This window comes from Falco peregrinus, chromosome 5, assembly GCF_023634155.1.
Source record: "Falco peregrinus isolate bFalPer1 chromosome 5, bFalPer1.pri, whole genome shotgun sequence".
In the NCBI taxonomy this organism is placed as follows: Eukaryota; Metazoa; Chordata; class Aves; order Falconiformes; family Falconidae; genus Falco; species Falco peregrinus.
In genome coordinates, this window is record NC_073725.1 from 36,697,720 (window position 1) to 36,716,185 (window position 18,466).

At 40.6% G+C, this 18,466-nt stretch overlaps 2 protein-coding genes across 8 annotated transcripts in view; one reads left to right on the forward strand and one right to left on the reverse strand.

Annotated features, from left to right (window-relative positions):
• Positions 1–1,804: 1,804 nt before the first annotated feature.
• On the reverse strand, positions 1,805–16,036 carry MIOS (meiosis regulator for oocyte development). Of its 7 annotated transcripts, none has more exons than XM_055803684.1 (11): positions 15,892–16,036; positions 13,390–14,756; positions 13,097–13,195; positions 11,890–12,147; positions 10,536–10,705; positions 8,819–8,884; positions 7,997–8,155; positions 7,115–7,267; positions 5,562–5,766; positions 4,360–4,489; positions 1,805–4,119 (listed from the first exon to the last, which is right to left on the reverse strand). In XM_055803684.1, exons 2-11 carry the CDS (start codon positions 14,684–14,686, stop codon positions 4,023–4,025), a joined length of 2,634 nt encoding a protein of 877 aa, XP_055659659.1. In that variant the 5' UTR covers positions 14,687–14,756; positions 15,892–16,036; the 3' UTR covers positions 1,805–4,022. The 7 variants fall into 7 exon arrangements, 6 of the variants coding, with proteins under 6 accessions (XP_055659659.1, XP_055659660.1, XP_027632621.1 ...); XM_055803685.1 differs by having other exon boundaries at positions 15,896–16,034; XM_027776820.2 differs by having other exon boundaries at positions 15,677–16,024.
• Positions 16,037–17,292: 1,256 nt separating this feature from the next.
• Positions 17,293–18,466, forward strand: part of COL28A1 (collagen type XXVIII alpha 1 chain) — an 83,424-nt gene continuing 82,250 nt past the window's right edge. The window contains exons 1-2 of the mRNA XM_027797161.2: positions 17,293–17,381; positions 18,224–18,267. The gene's annotated coding sequence lies outside the window, so the exon portion shown is untranslated. The remainder of the gene's footprint in view (positions 17,382–18,223; positions 18,268–18,466) is intronic.

The window sequence follows — 18,466 nt, forward strand, 5'->3', positions numbered from 1 at the left end:
CTATGTGGCTATACTAACAAGACAGCAATGCAAGGCACTATTAAAGTAATGCTCAGGTCATACATGCATTTACCAGGACAGCCATGTAGGGAACTGCCAGCAGTTCCATGTACCCAAGGGAAAGGAATAACCATGGGGTCTGCCAACCATCAGCTAGGACTGCACTAACAAGATGAAGGTATGAGAAACTGTCAGACCTCATAGATAATAGGATGGAAAATAGTGGCTTTATGGGTCACTGACGGAAGGGGAGTCACCAGGGCAACTATATCATAAACACCAGAGAGGGATATCACCAAAACTAGGGCCAGCAGCAGGGCCAGTAGTGGAAGCTGTGAATAGGAGTAGGTGGCTTCCTTGGGAGGACCTGAGGGTGCTGAAGGGCTGGAACCTGGGAAAGGGGGCAACGAAGTGAATGATGAATTGGGGCTGACTGGGAGAAGTTCCTGTCATTTGGGTCAGGACAGAGAGCCTACTGCTCCCACTGTGCTTGTGACTGACTTCTGGGACCCGGCATCTTTTTCCCTACCCTTGCTAAGGGAGTGTTTGGAGCACCCTTCCTAACATTTGCGTTGGGGATGCTGTCACATTGCCTTCTCTTGTAACACCTGGCACAGTTGGCAGGATCCTGATCTAAGTAAACATAACTGGAAAAAAAGAGATCTGGTATAGAAGGGGCTTTTGCCTGAGGCTCAGGGAAGCACAGATGAGGCAAGATGGCTGTTAGAAAGGTGGAGGGGACTGAGGAGGTCCCAAACCAGGCTTCCTTGGCTGCAGCAGAGGTTAGGCTTTAGCAGAATCTGGTTACTAAGTACCTCAAAAACAAGAGGCAGCTTAAGGCTGCCTGCCTTGTTGCAGGGGCTGCTAGGTGGTCATGAAATAACTGTTTTGGAGAGCTGTGTTTTGAGAAACAATTCTGAAACTGTCAGTCTGTTTTAGCTGTGCTGCAGGCTAAACTGCAAGTAAAAACAATGAAACAGACATGATGGAGTCTTACGTAGGGAGCCTGCACATGGGGTGAAAGTGGCACTTTGAGGGGGCAGTGGTACAGTTGCATCCCACCAGCCCTTGTCTGGAGTCCCAAGAGATTGTCAGTGTAACAAGGGCCATGCTGCAATCCAGGTACCTCCGTTTTCTCCAGCCAAACCTCTCCTTGGCATGTCTGGTGGACATGGAAATCATTCACTCCATGGTTAAGAGTGACTCCTGCTCAAAGCCCCGTATCAGTGGAGCAGGACTCAAGTAAGGAAGCTAGCAGCAGCCATCCTCTTGGGCCAGCAAGCTACTATGACTCCCCTCTCTGCTCTGACAGTCCAGAAGGGGAATGGTTTTATGTCCCAGTTGGTTACGGTACAGAAAGCAGTCTCTGAGTCTGAAATGGAGGAACAGAATAAAATTTGGCAAAATCTCCTGAGGAAATTCAGTTTAGTGGAGCTCCCAAGGGAGGCCACCAGAACGCAGCGTGCAGTGAAGTACCATGCAGGAACTGAGGGCTGCACCCAGGAGGCAGGGAAAAGCCTTGTCAGGGGTGTTGCTGCAGACTTGTCAGGCAATCACTGGACTCTCAGCTGACCCTGGTCACCATCACCACACCTGTTCTGCATGGGCATGCACACATACAGAACGGGTGTTGTGTTCATGTGCAAGCAGCCTGTGCATACAATCAGAAAGTGCTTGTGCTTCATCAGGGAAGGGAGGCAGGGCTAGAGCACATAATGAAACATAATCAGCATCAACAATAGGGTCAAAATATTTTAGCATGCAAGGCCACTTCATCTAGTTAACTCTGACAGAGTTGAGCAGATAGGAGAAAACAATAAAAGTTTAATAAATACTAACGCTAATACAATGTCTGTAGCTACACTTTTTGTTAGAAGACAACAAATGACCCCCAAAATCACAGCTTTATTAATTTAAAAGTAAACCAAGGAAAAAATCCGATCATTAAAAAACATACACCTCTCTGCAAATTTTTACAAGTAGTGTAATTACTGGCCTGAAAGCCTGATTACCAATTACAAAAGCCAAAACTGATAGTTATACTGTGCCAGAATATGCACACACTCCTAATCCAAAACATTTCAAAAACATGCTGAGTATCAAAGTAAGCATCTAATTTAATGAAATTACATAATTTGACACAAACAGGTATAGTCAAGCTGAAAACGTTATAAATTAGTTTTCTTTACATAAGAAAACGAGACATTGTAAGTTAGTAGCTGCATTCACCTGGACATGGAAGATATCAGGAAAATTTACTAAACATTGTTACTACAGAGGAATAAAAACATATCTTGACACTTACAAATCCTCACTTCCAAAAAGCAGAAGTTTTATTGCCTGTATATATAAATAGGGTATCATACATAAAACCCCAGTTTACATTTATAGATCGAGAACATTTTGAAGAGCTCTTCAACAGCAACATGAGGTGTGCAAAAGTACTGGAAAGAGAAATAAATACTCTAACAAGAAAAAAAAAAAAGTAACTGCTCTCCCATGCCTACAAATATCAAGTACCTCTTTGATTTTAACTTATAAAAGATCTTTGTCATTTAGGCAAGAAATTTAGATCAGAATAAACATAGCAGATGTATTACAACATTAATGCTAAATCAGAAAACATAACCAAATTCCTGAATGTAATCATGTACATCTACAGAAAACGTTTCCACATTCTAACTTGTTGCAACTACACTATAGCACTTAGAACCAGTGGTATATTACAATATATTCTCTTTCAAAACACCAATTTTCACAGTCCTGGCAATAGGGTACCAGTTTATTGCTAGCATTCCATTTAGTATTTCATAGCACTCATATACTGTTTCTGCTAGTAAATAAACACACACCAAGTAAACTGATGTTATTATCACATACCTTAAAACAGGTTTCTTTTCCCCTAATTTGTGTGAATTTTGTTGCCTACAAAATGAAGGACAACAATACCGATTAGCTTCTAGCACAGTATTCGCAAAGTATCATTGACTCTCTCAAGTTAATAAATAATCTTAATTCCAGCTGGTAACATATGGAGAACTACTTGTGGTCAATGACCTAAAATTGTGCAGCCTTTTCGGAGCAGATTGGTGTCTGCTAGTGACCAGAAGCAGGATTTATATAGGTTGATTTCACACTTCCCAGAGTATTTCAGAAGTACAGGGATGTGCCAATTATCCAAAAGTCTTCAAATATTTCTGTAGTCAAGACTCAGCATGTAGTTTAAAACTTGAATATTTACAAGTCTCCAGTCCTTGATATTTCAGATCTTTACAGTACTATGTTAAAAATTAATCAAATGAAGTCCCCTATAGTTTACCTGCACTCTGTACTGAAACAGACACAACTTCTCAGAGCTCTTCTCTATGATATAGACATCACTAGGAGACAAAGCCCCCAAATTCTTTAGCATTAAAATTCACATCAGCTATGTATGTAGGTAAATTACATAACATCTTGAATTGCAAAGATGTTGTTTTACTATTAACAGAACTTGGAAACAGAAAACGTGCATTTTTCTTCAAAATAAAATTCTTTAGAATAGAACAGTGGCACTTCGAATGAACTTACAAGGAAACGATCATTTGTGTACAAGAAAGTATGATCAAACAATGAACAGAGGAATCCACAGCATCATTTTGCATTCTGAAGAACACCTTTCAGGTGTTATTTTGAAGGCCCACTTTCACAGAAGATAAACACTGCTTTGTTTGGAAAACAAATAAAAGGGCTGATGAGCATTATCCTGAAAACTTTTAATAAAATCCAAAGAGTCCAGAATTCCAGGAGTGCTTTTGAACTGAAGTGCTTCAGTCCTCTGAACAAGGACCACATACTATACACCCAGAGGCTCATCTGAGGAATACCAGTTTCTACCAAGCACAGTCATGCACACGTCATTTTACTGATCTGATAGCAATTTATTTTTTCACAGTCAGTAAGTCACAAATGACCTTTGTCTAAAATATATGCTTGGACTATAACAGACATCCGTTAAAGAGCCCCACATTTTTAAACAATATTTACGCCTGGACAGTCTCTGCTGGAATGAGATTCCCTGTTGTATCCAGCTGCATACACTTACAAGAGCAGGCAGAAACCGGGCATTCAGTATGGTCCCTAGACAGCAACAGCAGAAAAAAAGATAAACCAGGTAAAACAGAACTAACAAGCATTTTGTAATCTATACATTTCAGTATGTGCAGCAACATAGTATCTTAGAAAAAGTCAGCATCATAGTTAAGTTTGCATATGTTCTAAACCAACAAAACATTATAATGATAGTTACAGCAAAGGAGGCATGTCCTACTCAGTGCAGCATACACATGTGAAGTAAGGAAGATTTTAACATTAACTTACCTGAACCAGCTAAGCATATGCCCAGCATGTCCACCATGCCTACAGTTGTGACACCAAGTAAACCAGTTGTTGAACTGGGCTAACTTCTTGTCTTTGCTAAGATCCACTTTTTCATCTGATTTGGATCCTCCTGTGCAGAGGCAAACCCAACCCCACAAATACCTTGTAAATCATTATGCTTCATTTATATTTCAGTCCCAGTAACAGTATTAGAATAAATTTGAAATTAGGAACATTATGTGAAGTGGCCTGATTTTAAAAGAGAAGTCAGTAAAATTATGAAGAACTGGTGGAATGCCAAAACAAGAATTACATTGCTCAGCTGTTGTCTCACATCTTACGGACGTGCTAAACTTGCCTGTTAAACAAATTTTACAGACAGAATCTCTTTCAACAAAGTTATGAAAGTGATTTATGTTCTAGTGAATCATGGGCCTGTCTTAATGCACGTGAAATGTTCTGCTTTAGAAAAAGCAACAAAATCTAAGTTATGAATTGGAACAATTACAATATAGAAGTCATAACAGCTCAGTGAAAGAACGAGATATGTGAATAGATGACAGCTGCACAGCTGCTCATGGCTTTATAACAAGACTCATCTAAAAATATGGACAAAATCAGTTTCATTTAGAACTTGTGTAATGCTGAGCTCAAGACATTTAGAAACAAAAGATTCTAGTCATATTTCTTAGCTGTGACAGCATGACCCATGCATTCTTTCATATTTAGCGACAGAAAGTATACCACATTGAATTTATTTTCTCATCCTCTTCCAGCTAAAAATCAATTAATTTACATTCCAAGATTTCTGTAGCATCCCTACAATTAACCTCAAGAAAACACACTTCCCATTTCTTACAGTTTTAAAGCTCACAATACTGACCACCACAGTACTTGAATCTTTTAAACTGTCTAATCATGGAACTTCACTGACAACCTCACTGGGAAAACTGTCAGAACCAAGTAACTGTGCATACTGTCTCACGCCAAAGAACTGAGACATAGGTTTCATCAAGAAATCAGACAGGATGTAAACAAGTTTTCAATTATGGCCCGTCTTCCTCAAAATGACGAGTATCAATATTTACAGTATGGGTACAAATAGAAATTAAAAGGTGCAACAGAAGGTCTTCCAACAGGAACTGCTAATTAGGCCTCTAACCAGTGCCTGAGCTGAATAACTAAAACCCACTGCATCATACCTGGACAACTGGAAACTGGTGTTCCCATATTTATCAAGCAAAGTGCACAGCGAGGAAGGGGCTTACGGCAGCCAGGACAGCTTGTAACTTTTGACTTAGTTGGTGAACCACTAACTCCATATTGGCTAAAACCTCGCCCCTGATGAGGAATAGCTGAACAGCTGTAAGAGATTGATTTTCCACAGAAATTGCAACTCACAAACACCTAAAGAGAACAAAAGCCCATTAATTTTTTCGCTTGGTTCCACTTTTGCTACTCCTATCAGTGAATTCGTTCAAGATAGCAAACACGTATTTACCAGGCATTCTGGGGAGTGCCCTGGAAAGCCAAGGCTACTTTTGAAGGCGTTTCTAACATCTTGGCTTATATATGTGGCACACAGTCCTGAGAAGGAGGCCTTAATGATGCTCACTTACCTCAAAAAGCACATAAAAACATGCACAATTAGTAAAACTTGGAAAGGTGTTACGTAAGATAATAAAAAGCTGTTATCTGCAGTAATGAAAGAAATTAAATTTAACTCTACTTACTGTATAATTAAATGTGGTCTCTCCCTCCTTAGGGAGGTGACCCACTCTACAGTCCCCAGCATGAGGATTTTCGTAATAATCTTTGTATATCTTATGCCACAAGTTGTGACCTGGTACCAAGGAGCACGTATTTTAAACTCTTGAGGGGTTATTTATGTTGATCACATACAGAAGAAGCAGTAAACTCAACTCCCTCCCATTTGGACCAGTACAGATGCAGCTCTCCTTAAACAGCTGTGATGGATACATGAATTCAAAACCAGCCTTCCTTAGGCCTTCCTTGAGCCCTAAGGCTTGTGATGCACACACTTAGCAGACATGAGAGAGGGGAAGGTGCTATGGTAAGACCATGTTGGCTAAAAATGCCACCAGATGTTACTTAGCATTTGGACAGGGCGTTAAGGTTTTGGTTTAGCTTTTGTTCAGAACTGATAATGAAAGTTGCTGTTCTTCACTTTAAGTTTAAGGTTCACGGGCTTCAAAATATCTTTGAGGTTTGCTTCAATTAAAAGAGCCAATTTGAACAAGTTCTTTGTTAGATCCCCTAGTTTCAGCACCATCCTCACCCTGACGCTGAATTCACCTGGATGATACATCTCTGATTTTGGTTTTCAACACGGGAGTGGAAAAAAAGTTTTCCTAGAAAAAAAGTGTTGAAAAGTTAGTTTCTGAAAGACAAGCTGTTATTTGAAAGGAAAAGATCAAATAATTTTTAAAACAATCACATGAATAAAATGGTAGGGAACCAGTTTCCTAGATTAGATATGAAGAAATGTAGATTTCTTTACCATATTTCTGTACCCTCTATCAAAACAGTTATCAAGTCCTTTCTAAAAAAATATTTTGAAAAAAAAAACCACAGCTACTTTTTTAGGGCATTTAGGGCAGCCTTAGTTGAAATCTTTCTTTTGCACATGAATCATGATGAAAGCCAAGGTGCAGCCAGCAACTTTTTTTCTACAGAAGTACCATGCCACCTTCCCTTCTGGACTGGTCATACTTCATACAAGAATTCCATTTACCTGGGCTAAAGGTTTTGAACTGGGATCCAGCTTACTCCTATGGATATCAAATTCTGCACGTTTGTGCCAAAATCTCCAAGCATCTAGGAGATTCCTGTAGTTCTCAATCCAGTACTGAACCCTCTCATCCTTAAGTACATCTGATGGAGAACCCTAAAGCAGGCAGGAAAAAATGTCACACACTTTACAAAGCGTACGACAACATATGGGAAATAATACGTGTAATTTATCTAGAAAAAGATTAGTTTTCTATTAAACTGTAATGTGACTTTGATAAAAATTTTCTTCATTCTGGCTCTGATTTGAAAATACTGGTGCTGCCGTCCTTCTAAAAACTCGTTTCTGTCAGATGAAGGATTATAAAATTCTGTCACATACCACAGTCTACCACTGTTACAATTACATACACAGTTAAACACACTGTTGGCAATAGCTGCAACTGTATGAGGGCCAAGACCAAGTCCATCATAAAAAAAACCACCAAACCCAATGCCTACAAACAAAACCCCTCACCTCAGTCTTCTATCAAAATCCTGGAAGCAAAAAAAAAAAAACAACCCAAAACTGAACCTGTCAGGAAACACACCACCAGTAAGCAGGGGTATGGTTATTCCCAGTTCAGCCAGTAAAAAGGACTATGTTTTCTTTTTGCCTCTTTCCCCTACTATCTCCTCAAGCTATCTCAACAAGAGAGAGTGAAGAGACATGTTTATAGTTAACACTGTGTGTGTTTCAGATTATTCCACAAAACAGGCATTATATATAACATCCACATTTATTACAGAAAACACTTTTTAGTTCACATGATTCAGTACTATACTGCTAGAGAAACCACGTTTAGTTCTCCTCTATAAAGGTGGTTTTTTTGAGTGAAACACTAACCTGTAACATGCAATAGCTTGCTGTCTGGACATCTCCAGTTCTGTCAACGTAACTTTCCATCAAGTCAACTCCATCTTTTGTCAGCCCTGTTAACAGTATTCCCTCCAAATTCCCAGCATCTTTCATTTCATTAGTCAGCTTTTCAATAAACCTGTTCAACTATAACAAAACAAAAAAAACCCAAACCCCTTAGCTTTTGCCATCTGTTCATTCCTTCCGAACTCATTTACATCAGCATATGACAACAGTTCTCACAATTTGAACAGGTTTCTTTAAGAGTGCCTGCTGCTAACAGAGTATGCTACTTGCTAGTTGGTACACAGGAAAAGTTATATGTTTATATCTACTACATTGCAAGAATTCAAGCATTTATCAACGAACTTTAAGCCTGGTAAGAAGTGCAAAGAGGGAGGTTATGTATTCTTTAAATACTTCAGTGAATCTAAAGGGAAACATTCCTGCTGTAAAACCAAGCCTTAATTTGAGAGAATGCAAGTATCTGGAAATACATAATAAGTACAAATAACTCTAGTAAAACAGACATACAGGTAATGCAGTAGCATTTAACAAACTAGCAAGTCATGAATACTAATTAAAAAAAACAACACCAAAACCTGAACAAGGAAAAAACCAAGAAAAATCAAGCTGAAGGTATAAACTGAAGACCAGATGGTACCATACCTTATACCCTACTCTGATGCGAAAACCCAAATCACTCATGACTCATTGCTTCCACTGCTCACCTGTCCATTCCAGAGTTGCTTCTTCCTCTAAATAAAGCCCAGCTTAACAGTTTGCTTAAACGTGCAATCACAAACTTACCTGAGCATCATTGAGGAACTTGCAAGCAAATGCCACTCTGTCTCGTACAGCTACATTATTTTCATACTTTGGAGAGAAAAATGGGAACACTAGCATCACATGCAAGTTTCCATTTTTTCAATACATTGTTTATAAAAGTCAGAACATTTGCACTATTGTATAACTAACACTATGAGATTGATTATGTACAAAGAAACCATCACATCTGAAGAAAGCTAACACTAAATATCAGGTTAATCATTTATACTCAGATACAGGTATCAGAGCAAGACTGCAGCTACTGGAACAATTACTCAAGCGGCAGGAAAGCCTGGTACAGCACATCCTGCGTGGTTTATGAACTCTAGAAAAAGAAACTTTGCAAGGCATGTAGAGCTGGGCTTAGTTCTTCTAGCATATTAAGTCAGGAGTCTCACAGGTGGAAGAAAAAACAAACCAACCTTCATTTGCCATATTTAAAAAATAAATAGCCTAACTACTCAATTAGTTCCTAAAATCACAACTAAAAGTTAATAAACAAAACAAACAAAAAACCTCAAACAACCATAAAAACTTAAGTCCAAATACCCAGAACACAGATTTCTCACAAGTATATTGGCACTCAAGGTACAGCAATGCAATATTTACTTTTTGCTTCTTGGATTTTACTAGCTGTGATACTGAAGGAAAAAAAATCCTTGACTAGATTAATTCTCATACTTAGCTGTGCCCATGTTTTTCCTTCTTGATATTCTCAGAATAGAAATCGTGATTGACACTGCCAAAACAAGGAGATGTGCTTGGCAAAATCTTTTTCACGCAAATTTCAACAGATCTCAGTGAAGTAAAAATTAAAATACCCCCCCCTTATGATCTTGTCCGTTTCCAATTCATCAATAAAAAACAACTATAAAGTTACTACCTAACATCCAGACAACACAAACATTCTCTCTTCAAGTGAGGAAAAAAAGACTCAGGTTTCTCTCCTCTGGAATTCTTACCCTATTTTTTTTACTATCCTAAAAGCACCATATGATGACAACTTTGTTTTCAACAGGTTTAGGCCAATTACCTTGTTACAAGAATCCTCCCTTGGGCTAAGTAACTCCTATGGAATCAAGTATTTCTGTTGTTCTCTAACCAAGGATCAAGTATGTTACTCCTCCAAAAGGCTCAAAGTATCTAATAATTAAAGACTGAGTTTGCTCTTCACATAGCAATTTCAGAAGATATGAAACTATTCTGTTTACTGTTTCAGCATACAGAAATTATTTTAACAAGTAAGCAAGGAAACATAAAATACAATTAAATCCAAATATAGCTTGATGTAAGTTCTGCAAACTCCCCTGCGCTTACTCTTTTTTGTGCATTTCCATTATTAACCTCTCTCCCCATTTTTCCTCCTACTTGAATTATTTTGATAATGTATTTCTAGTGGCTCAATAATTCCATGCTCAAAAAAATTTCCTCTAAAAGAATGTGTGGACTGTATTAGATATTTTAGCTGCTTATGCACGTTTTGTTCAACTAACGTAATATTCACTAGTATGAGATGTCTACTTAGCAGAAAAAAATGTTATCTGCCCGCATCAGGAGGAAGTAATACATTCTATGTGAGTAATTCATGGAGCATATAACACTTCCCCACCTATGTCTGTATGTATGTGTATATGTATATATATATATATACATGCACCTATTATTTAAAGCAATTTTAATGTAACAGAAATTTACTCACCAAAACACCATCATATGAACCAGACTCGCTTGTCAGGAAAGCAAACATAGCACACAAGTAGGGATTGTTCAATTGCAGTCTTAGAGTACTGCACATTTCTCTCCAAAGTGAGTTCTTCTCGTCCGTGTAGCCTGATAGAGCCATTGCCACTACATTAAGGTTCAGATCACCTGATTTATTAAAAGCAATCAGTGAAACAATATTCAACTTAAGTACTTGAAAAAAATCCAATTAAAACTGTAATTGAAAATATCAGTTTGAAAGAGAACATTTTGTCAGGATACAAGACAAAATGCAGCAGAATTAACACTAGCTAAAATAAATGTGCATACACTAGCATTTATTAGTTTCTGCTTTAAATGCCTCTGTTCAGGTAAGTTACAGCTCTAAAAGTCACGTGCCCACATGCATGACAGCCTGCATAATACTTTAAGCAATATCACACTGGTTCTGGTATTTTGAAATAGCTTTGAACTGCTAATTGTGTCCCTATCACTACCATAAATAATTGTCATGACCACGATTTATATCCACAAGTGAAAAGATAGGATTGTATATATAGCTATCACTTAACAGACCTAGCTGGAGGATGACAAATGCATATAGCAGCTTCAAGATAACAAGTTTCCTAAAACCATTAAATCTATTTCATCTCACTATTCATTCTGTCAGAAAGTTCAATTTTATTTTTTAATTTGAAGATAGGGTGTCTCCGCTCTGAGCCTTCCCTATGGAAAACACACACACACTTTTGTCCACCAAAAAGGGACAATAGTAAAAATAAAAAGAACCTTAACAACTCCCTTTGTGTCTTACCTACCCACTTTAGTAGCAAGATAGTCCTTTGAATTTAATAAGAGAACACAGATGCAAATCAGAGTTTAGGAGGAATACTGGCAAGAAAACAGAACAAAAATACCTCCATTTCTTGGCTCCAGTATCTTAACTTCTCCCTCATACTTTGCAACTCTTACCAAATATTACTCCAAAACAAATGTTTTCTGCAGATCCTGAACATTACATTTCCATTATTTCACAGCCATTGCACTGGTGGGAAGCTACATACAGCCCAACAGAAGGAAATACACATGACAGCTAGCCAAAATGCAATTCCATTAAAATGAAAGAATCTCAGCAGTTCAGTACGTAATACTTTCTGGGGTATGCATCAATAGGAACTTCTGAAACATACAATCTGTCTTTAACTACACAGTGAGGCATATGATAGCCTGAAGAATAAAATATCAGGATTCATCAGATTCTCTTTTCTGCAGTATCTTCCATAATTCTGTTCAATGAAAATAATCTACTAAGGTAATATGCCAAACTAAAAGGTACTAAATACGATATGCACCTTTTCCCGAGGAAGCCCCTTTATTTAGGATTTGTATTGCTCGCCGTATGTCCAAGTTGAAAAGTGCAACAGCAGCAGCTCGCTCCCAGTCTCCTTCCTGTTCCAATGAATTTAAGAAAGGTTCCACATCTAAGTCTGTTCCCTTCTTTATCCACCCACAGAGCTGCAAAGCCAAGGATCTCTCCTCACTCAGATACTGAATAATATCTGCCTGTCTATCAGCTCCACTCCTGCTGTGCCTGAGGTTCTCTGTTGTTCCTAGAAATGGGAAATAAGTTAAATTATGCTTAAATCACAACTTAAATTGCCATCACAACACAACACTTTGATTTCAATCATAAAGAATAGTACAAAAGCTGAGTATCATATTTTAGTACTTTAACATCACTAAAAACTCCATGGTAAGGAGCAGCATACAAAAGATTATTTTGATCTGCTAAAAATCATCCATCTGAACTTGACACACAGACTCCACTAAGTCTTTTTTCTTTTCTCTACCCCCTAAGATTTTGGAGGTCCTCATTAGAGTTGACAGGAGTTATCAGTATGTTCAGTTTGAAAATACATAACACACAGTCAAATACCCGCTCTACCAGTTTTCTCAGCAAGCATCAACATGCTAGAAGCTTTCCCACCACTGAAGTTATTTTTTGCTCCAAGGAGCATAAATAATAATAAAGACACATAATGAATAAGGAAGGAAAGATTCAAGTAATAGATTATACTAATAAAAACTTCACTGAGCATGACAGGCATAATGCGATGCACCAGGGGTGATTACCACTTCAGAACAAGACAGCTTATTTAAACACAGTTACACAAAGTACTTAGTACATTAGCAGTGACTACAGTAAAATCAGCTTCCCAGAAGCACACCCCTATGTGAAATTCCAAAAAACATAACAGTTAAGTTGGGAGCAAGAATTTTCAGTGCTATAGTCAAAACCCAAACATTTGAAATAGTTCAGCTGAAGATTTACCTCTGAGGATACTTTGTTTTCATGATTACTGACTTTCCAAGAACACTGAAAATTCTGGAGATTACTGCAATATGATCTGTTAATTTGATATGTGTAAAACACAAATAGAAATACTTTGTTTCTATATTTTTAAACACCTCTTTCAACAATATTCAGAGACAAACCCATGAGAGCATCATTCTGTAAATATACTACAATAGAACTTATCAAAGTTGGAACATTCTTACCCAAAGATGACTTCACGATTGTTTTAATGCCAGCATAAACTAAGGGACCTTTGTTTCCTGTAAGTTTTTGATCCATATCTTCAGTATACTGTTTCATAAGTATTTTCATGTATAGGAAGCTTAATTTTTCCCAAGTGTTTGAAACCTTTTTTTTTGGTTAAAGTCACATCCTATTAACATATGCAAAGTATTTGCAGGATGTTGAATTATATTTAAAGATTTTAATGTATTTAATATAACTAGTTTACATATAAAAGTGCATTACTTCTTTAGGATAGTAAAATAAAGGATATAATGCAGAGTGTACCAAAGTGATTTCAGCTGAGGATCTTCATTTCCAGCCAGGAGATGATTTCTCCAAACTTGTTCAGTATCAAGACCATACCTTGACAAAGCTCTGAGCCGCATTTTGGTTGCTATGTCTTTTTCCAAGGAACTAGCCTTTCCTTCTTCTGTACACTCATATAAATGTCGTCCACAAGCCCACATTAAGGATGTTACTGGACTCCATGCGAGAGAAATCCTTTCAAAAACTGTGAAGTCAGACATAGTCCTGTTGGGAGTCACTACTACCATTCGATTTTGACTTGTTGGATGCCAGGCAAATGAAGCAATGTAGTTTTCACAAGGTTGGACACTTCTTTCAATTATCGTTGGCTCAGTTTCATCTCCAATAGGAGTGGGAGTATGCTGCATGTCATACAGTCTAATAATATTACTATCCCTTGTTAAAGTAGCTAATAATCCAGTTCTTGTTGGACACCACGCAACTTTTGTTAAGGGTTTTGGTTGCTCCGTCAAGGTCAAAACAGGCTTTTCAAATTTTCTTAAATCCCATATGGCCACCTGACCTTCATAGAAGGAAGCTACACGATCATGGAAATAGGGATCGACAGTCACTCCTTGGACAGCCTTGGTGTTTACAAATATTTTTTGGCTTGTGTTCCTCAGATCAAAGATAGCCAGATTTCGATGCATTCCAGCCAAAAGCAGCTTCTGATCCCGTGGAAGCCAACAGAGAGAGAGACAAGCATCGTTCTGTCCCAATTCATAGAGTGGCTTTGTTACTACCAGTCCTGCTTCCGGATCTCCTGCTGAAAGTCTTACTTTCTCTGTAGCAACTGCAGTTTCTGGGGCATATTTGCTGCTGATATCCCAGATCAATACTGAAAAGTCAGCCCGATGTTTATCTAACCCTGCAGCAAGCCAATTACTATCTAGTGGGTTCCACGCAAGAGTATTGCATTGCCGTGCATGTTTGGGAACAAACTCTTTACCTATCAAATCTTTAGATTTTGAGTTGTGATCTTGACCAAGGCTAGTAAGTACCACTCGACCATTGGCCTGTCCAACAGCAAGGAGACATTCAGGATCGTACTTTGGATACCAAGCCACACATTTCATATATGGTGTATCTGAATTTATTGACAATAGCGTAGCTGTAGTTTCTTCCGACAACCGCAAGGATCCTGCCTTGAGTTCTGAACTTACAGCAGAGTCAATGTGATAAAGGCTCAATTCCGAATCACATACAACAAATCTGTCAACATGGTGCGGGGCCCACAAAATATCAGGTTTGGAGCCACTCATGTTTAGGGGAAGCTTACACACAATTTAAGCTCTTGTAAGAATATTCAGGTGATGTCCATGCATATGGGAACTGTTGAGAAATAATTTGGAGGAATGTTATCAAAAACCAAATATCTTTGTAATCTGAGATCATCTTTAAACTAACAGAAGTGTGGTTCTGAATGACTTTTAGCCTAAGGGTTTAATGCAGGGGTCCTCAAACTTTTTAACCAGGGGGCCAGCGCGTGGATGCAGTGGCAGGCAGTCATCTGCGGCTGCTTGGTTCCCCCCCCAACCCCCGGCGGGGGGGTCTGTAAATACCGGGGGCCAGACTGAGGACCCTGGGGGGCCGTATCCAGCCCGTGGGCCGTAGTTTGAGGACCTCTGGTTTAATGCATGTACGTTTCAGGCCAAAACCTTAACCGCCCTCTGCACGACAGCACTTCCCCCCAGCAGACTTTGTGATTCCTGGTGTATACCTACTGAGACAGAACCAGCGCAGCCACCTACAAACTGACAACAGGATCTGCTGGGTTTACAAAACGCCAATATTAAGGAAAGAGAGATTAACTGAGATGTGATGCGGCATGATATGTGGGTGTGCTGCTGGTAAAGAACCACTCCCTAAAACATGTAGGAGAAAATTTCTGCCTAATTGAAGTGCTCTAATTGACAAAAATTAAGAGTCTGTTTTGTCTGAAGTCTGTTCTGTAGCCTAGAAAGGCTTGCCCTTTTTGAAGATTTCTACAGAAATACCTTATTCTACTGCTCCTAAACTCACCTTCTACCCCAGCATTACCTTGTCGTAGTTCACATTTGGCCTAGCAGCATTCATAAATATACATTACTGTTAAACTCCGTTTACACCTGCCATAGCTGCACGCCCAGACCCATTTTACGTGTCTATGTACAACACCCCCCCCCCGCAGATCCTACAAACCTCTTCCGTAATTGCGGAGAGGGCCACGCTGTACTGGGAACTGGGAAGCATGGAAAGGGAGCGTTACGTACTTCTCCCAGGCCCCCTCTGGGTGTCTCCTGGTTACGGCCGGCTCCTGCGCGCCGCGGGGGGCAGGCTCCCCGCCCGCCGCTCGGCCCGCCTCGCTGCTCCTCGCCCAGGAGCCGCTGAACGAGAAGGCCCCACCGAGGCCCCGCGGCGGCGGGAACGGTGCGGAGCGCGGCCGACCGCTTCCCTCCCACCCTTTCCGGGCGCGGCAGATGCTCACCCACCCCGCGGGGCCCTCCGACACCACCGACACCGGGAGAGGGGGAGGGGCGACGACGAGACGCGACGCCCACCGGCCTTGCCGTCCGAGGAGGAAGAGCGGCAAGCGTACAAGGGCTTCCGGTTGCGGGGGCAGCGGGGAAGGAAAACCCGTGGCGCTTCCGGCGCGGGGGGGACAGAAAAGCTGCCGAACTTCCGGCGAGCGGGGGCGGGGGGGCAGGGGGGGCGGAGCGCCTGTCCTGGCAGGACCCCTCCCTCCCGCCCGCCGCCGGGCCGCGCTCCTCCCCCGCCCCGCCGGAGCCCCGCCCCGCCGGAGCCCCGCCCCGCCGGAGTCCCGCCCCGCGGGGCTGGCCGGCTTAAAACCCTGAGCGCGTTGGGGTGGGAGCCGGCCTAGACCTTAGCTGAACGCGGCCCGCACCGGGCGCCGTGATCCGGGGAAGGATCGCTGGACTCCCGCTCCGTTTCTATCTGTTGACTTACGCTCGCTGCTGTACTAAAGCAGTAGCTTTTGTTAGAAGGTTGGTGTTGGTCAGGGTGCCGGTGGCACCTGCGGCAGGTGGAGAGAGGGCCGGGCCGCCGCGGTACCGGTGTCCCAAGGTAGTGGCAGCAGCCGGTGCGTGGGAAGGGCAGGGCGGGGCTGCTTGCGCTGAAAGAGCGACGGGTGCGAACAGAGGGGGCAGAACCTCAGGAAGTCCTGTTCTGCCGGGAGCCTGCCCGGCGCCTGTTCGCCCCCCGGCTTCCCAGAGCCCTGCCTGCGCAGTGTGGGGCCTGGCGCATGGTGTGGGGCGCCGGCCGTTCCCTTAACTTGGTGTTCGGCCCTTTCTGCCTGTAGGCCGCTGGCTTCTCTCTTCCCAAGGCCTTTGCCCCGAGTGTTTAGCGGCTGGGTGCAGGCTAACCCTTTTCAAAGGCTTACGAGTTTGGCCCAAATTCGGTAGATTTGCCTAAGAACCACAGCAAGAACATCCCTCTTTCACCTTCTCCTCCCCTAAGCTGTGTTAGTCCCCAAAGTATACCTCACTGCTTTGAACACAAGGGATGCAGATTTTACTTCACCAAAGGAAAAAACCTGTTTCTCGTTAGCCTCGTTCTTGGAAATGTCTGGATTACTTCAGCTAAAATTTAGATGGAAAGACATCTGGCAGGAATAGTTTCAGTTTATGTCTTTAAAGTTACACAGGGCTATAAACAACCAAACCCGGGGTCTTAAATAGGAAATAGTGGGCAACCTTACTAAAAGGGTGTGGTACCCAGCCTGTCAGTAATTATACAGATGTGTTCGATACGTGCTCTCTAGGTGTGTCGTTTAACTGCTGTTCTTGTATGTGCTTTGTGATGGGAGTTACAAGTGGATGTGAAGTCTAATCCAAGCCCTACAGATGCCAAACAGGAGTCTTTGTTTGACTTTGTAGACTCGGAAACATGCCCAGAAGAATGATTGAAGCCTTATTGCCTAGACATGTAGGATAAAGTCAATAAAATGCTGGAAAATAGGTATTGTTGTCGTTGCTCAGATCGGTCATGTGAATCATAACTAAATGTCGTCAGTGGTAATTCTGAATATTTTTCCTTACATTCTATATATTACATCAAAGACAAAATGGAAATGTTTGTAAATTTTTAGAGGCCAGTCATTGAGCAAAGTATTTTAATAAAGAGTCTGAAGGAAAGCGAGAAGTTTCGTCAAAGAAAGAAAAAGTAGGCTGTGATGTGGTAGCATTCTGAAGGCACAGGAAATTTTGTCTTCCCTGCGGTTTTTAGCATGTCTTCAGGAATAAGGCAATTGGGGGAGGGAAGTAGTGAAACATCAGTCTCGAGAGGAAGTATTTAATATCTCATATGAGAAAGGCAAAAAATGTCATAAACAACCTTTTGAGAAGCTATTAGGAGGCCAAGGAAGCAGTTTTATCAGATAACAGGAAATTATTCAGGGCATGTTTTGAAGGCTGCCTGAACATAAAAAAAGCAGCTAAGAAAACTGTACATAGAATCTCTTGGGTCAGATTATAAAACTTTTTTAGGTAATTTGTAAAAGATAATGATGCAACAAGCATTTGTCATCTATAAGTCTCAAAAACTATAGTCAACTAAGAAGGGCTATAAGGGCAACAAAAGATTTGTTGTAAAGGAGGATGGTTCAGGGTATTTCAATGCAGAATACTGACATACCGTTTCAAAGAATTTTTTATTAAGTTAATGTTTAATAATTAATACTAAATATATTTTATTTTAAATCTATTTTTAAAGGTTTTGATAATAAAACCAAATTATTAGTAATTATTAAGAAATGTTAATACAATTACTTTATTTTTGTCTTTCCTTTTTTTTATACGTAGGACTGGAGTTTGGCCCTAAAGGACCTTGGGGACCTCAACATAAGGTGTGGAAATGCTCTTACATAGTTTTCTGATAGTTCATTGTGTTATTTCATACACAATCTAATTTTGTTGCTAAATGGTACACATTTAGGGGCAAGAAAGAATACATTCTGGTAATGCCAGGAATTTACTGTACATCTGGCACAGGGCACAGAGCTGTGTTGGCGCAGTCAGCTGTTCAGCCAGGGTCTCTGTCTATTT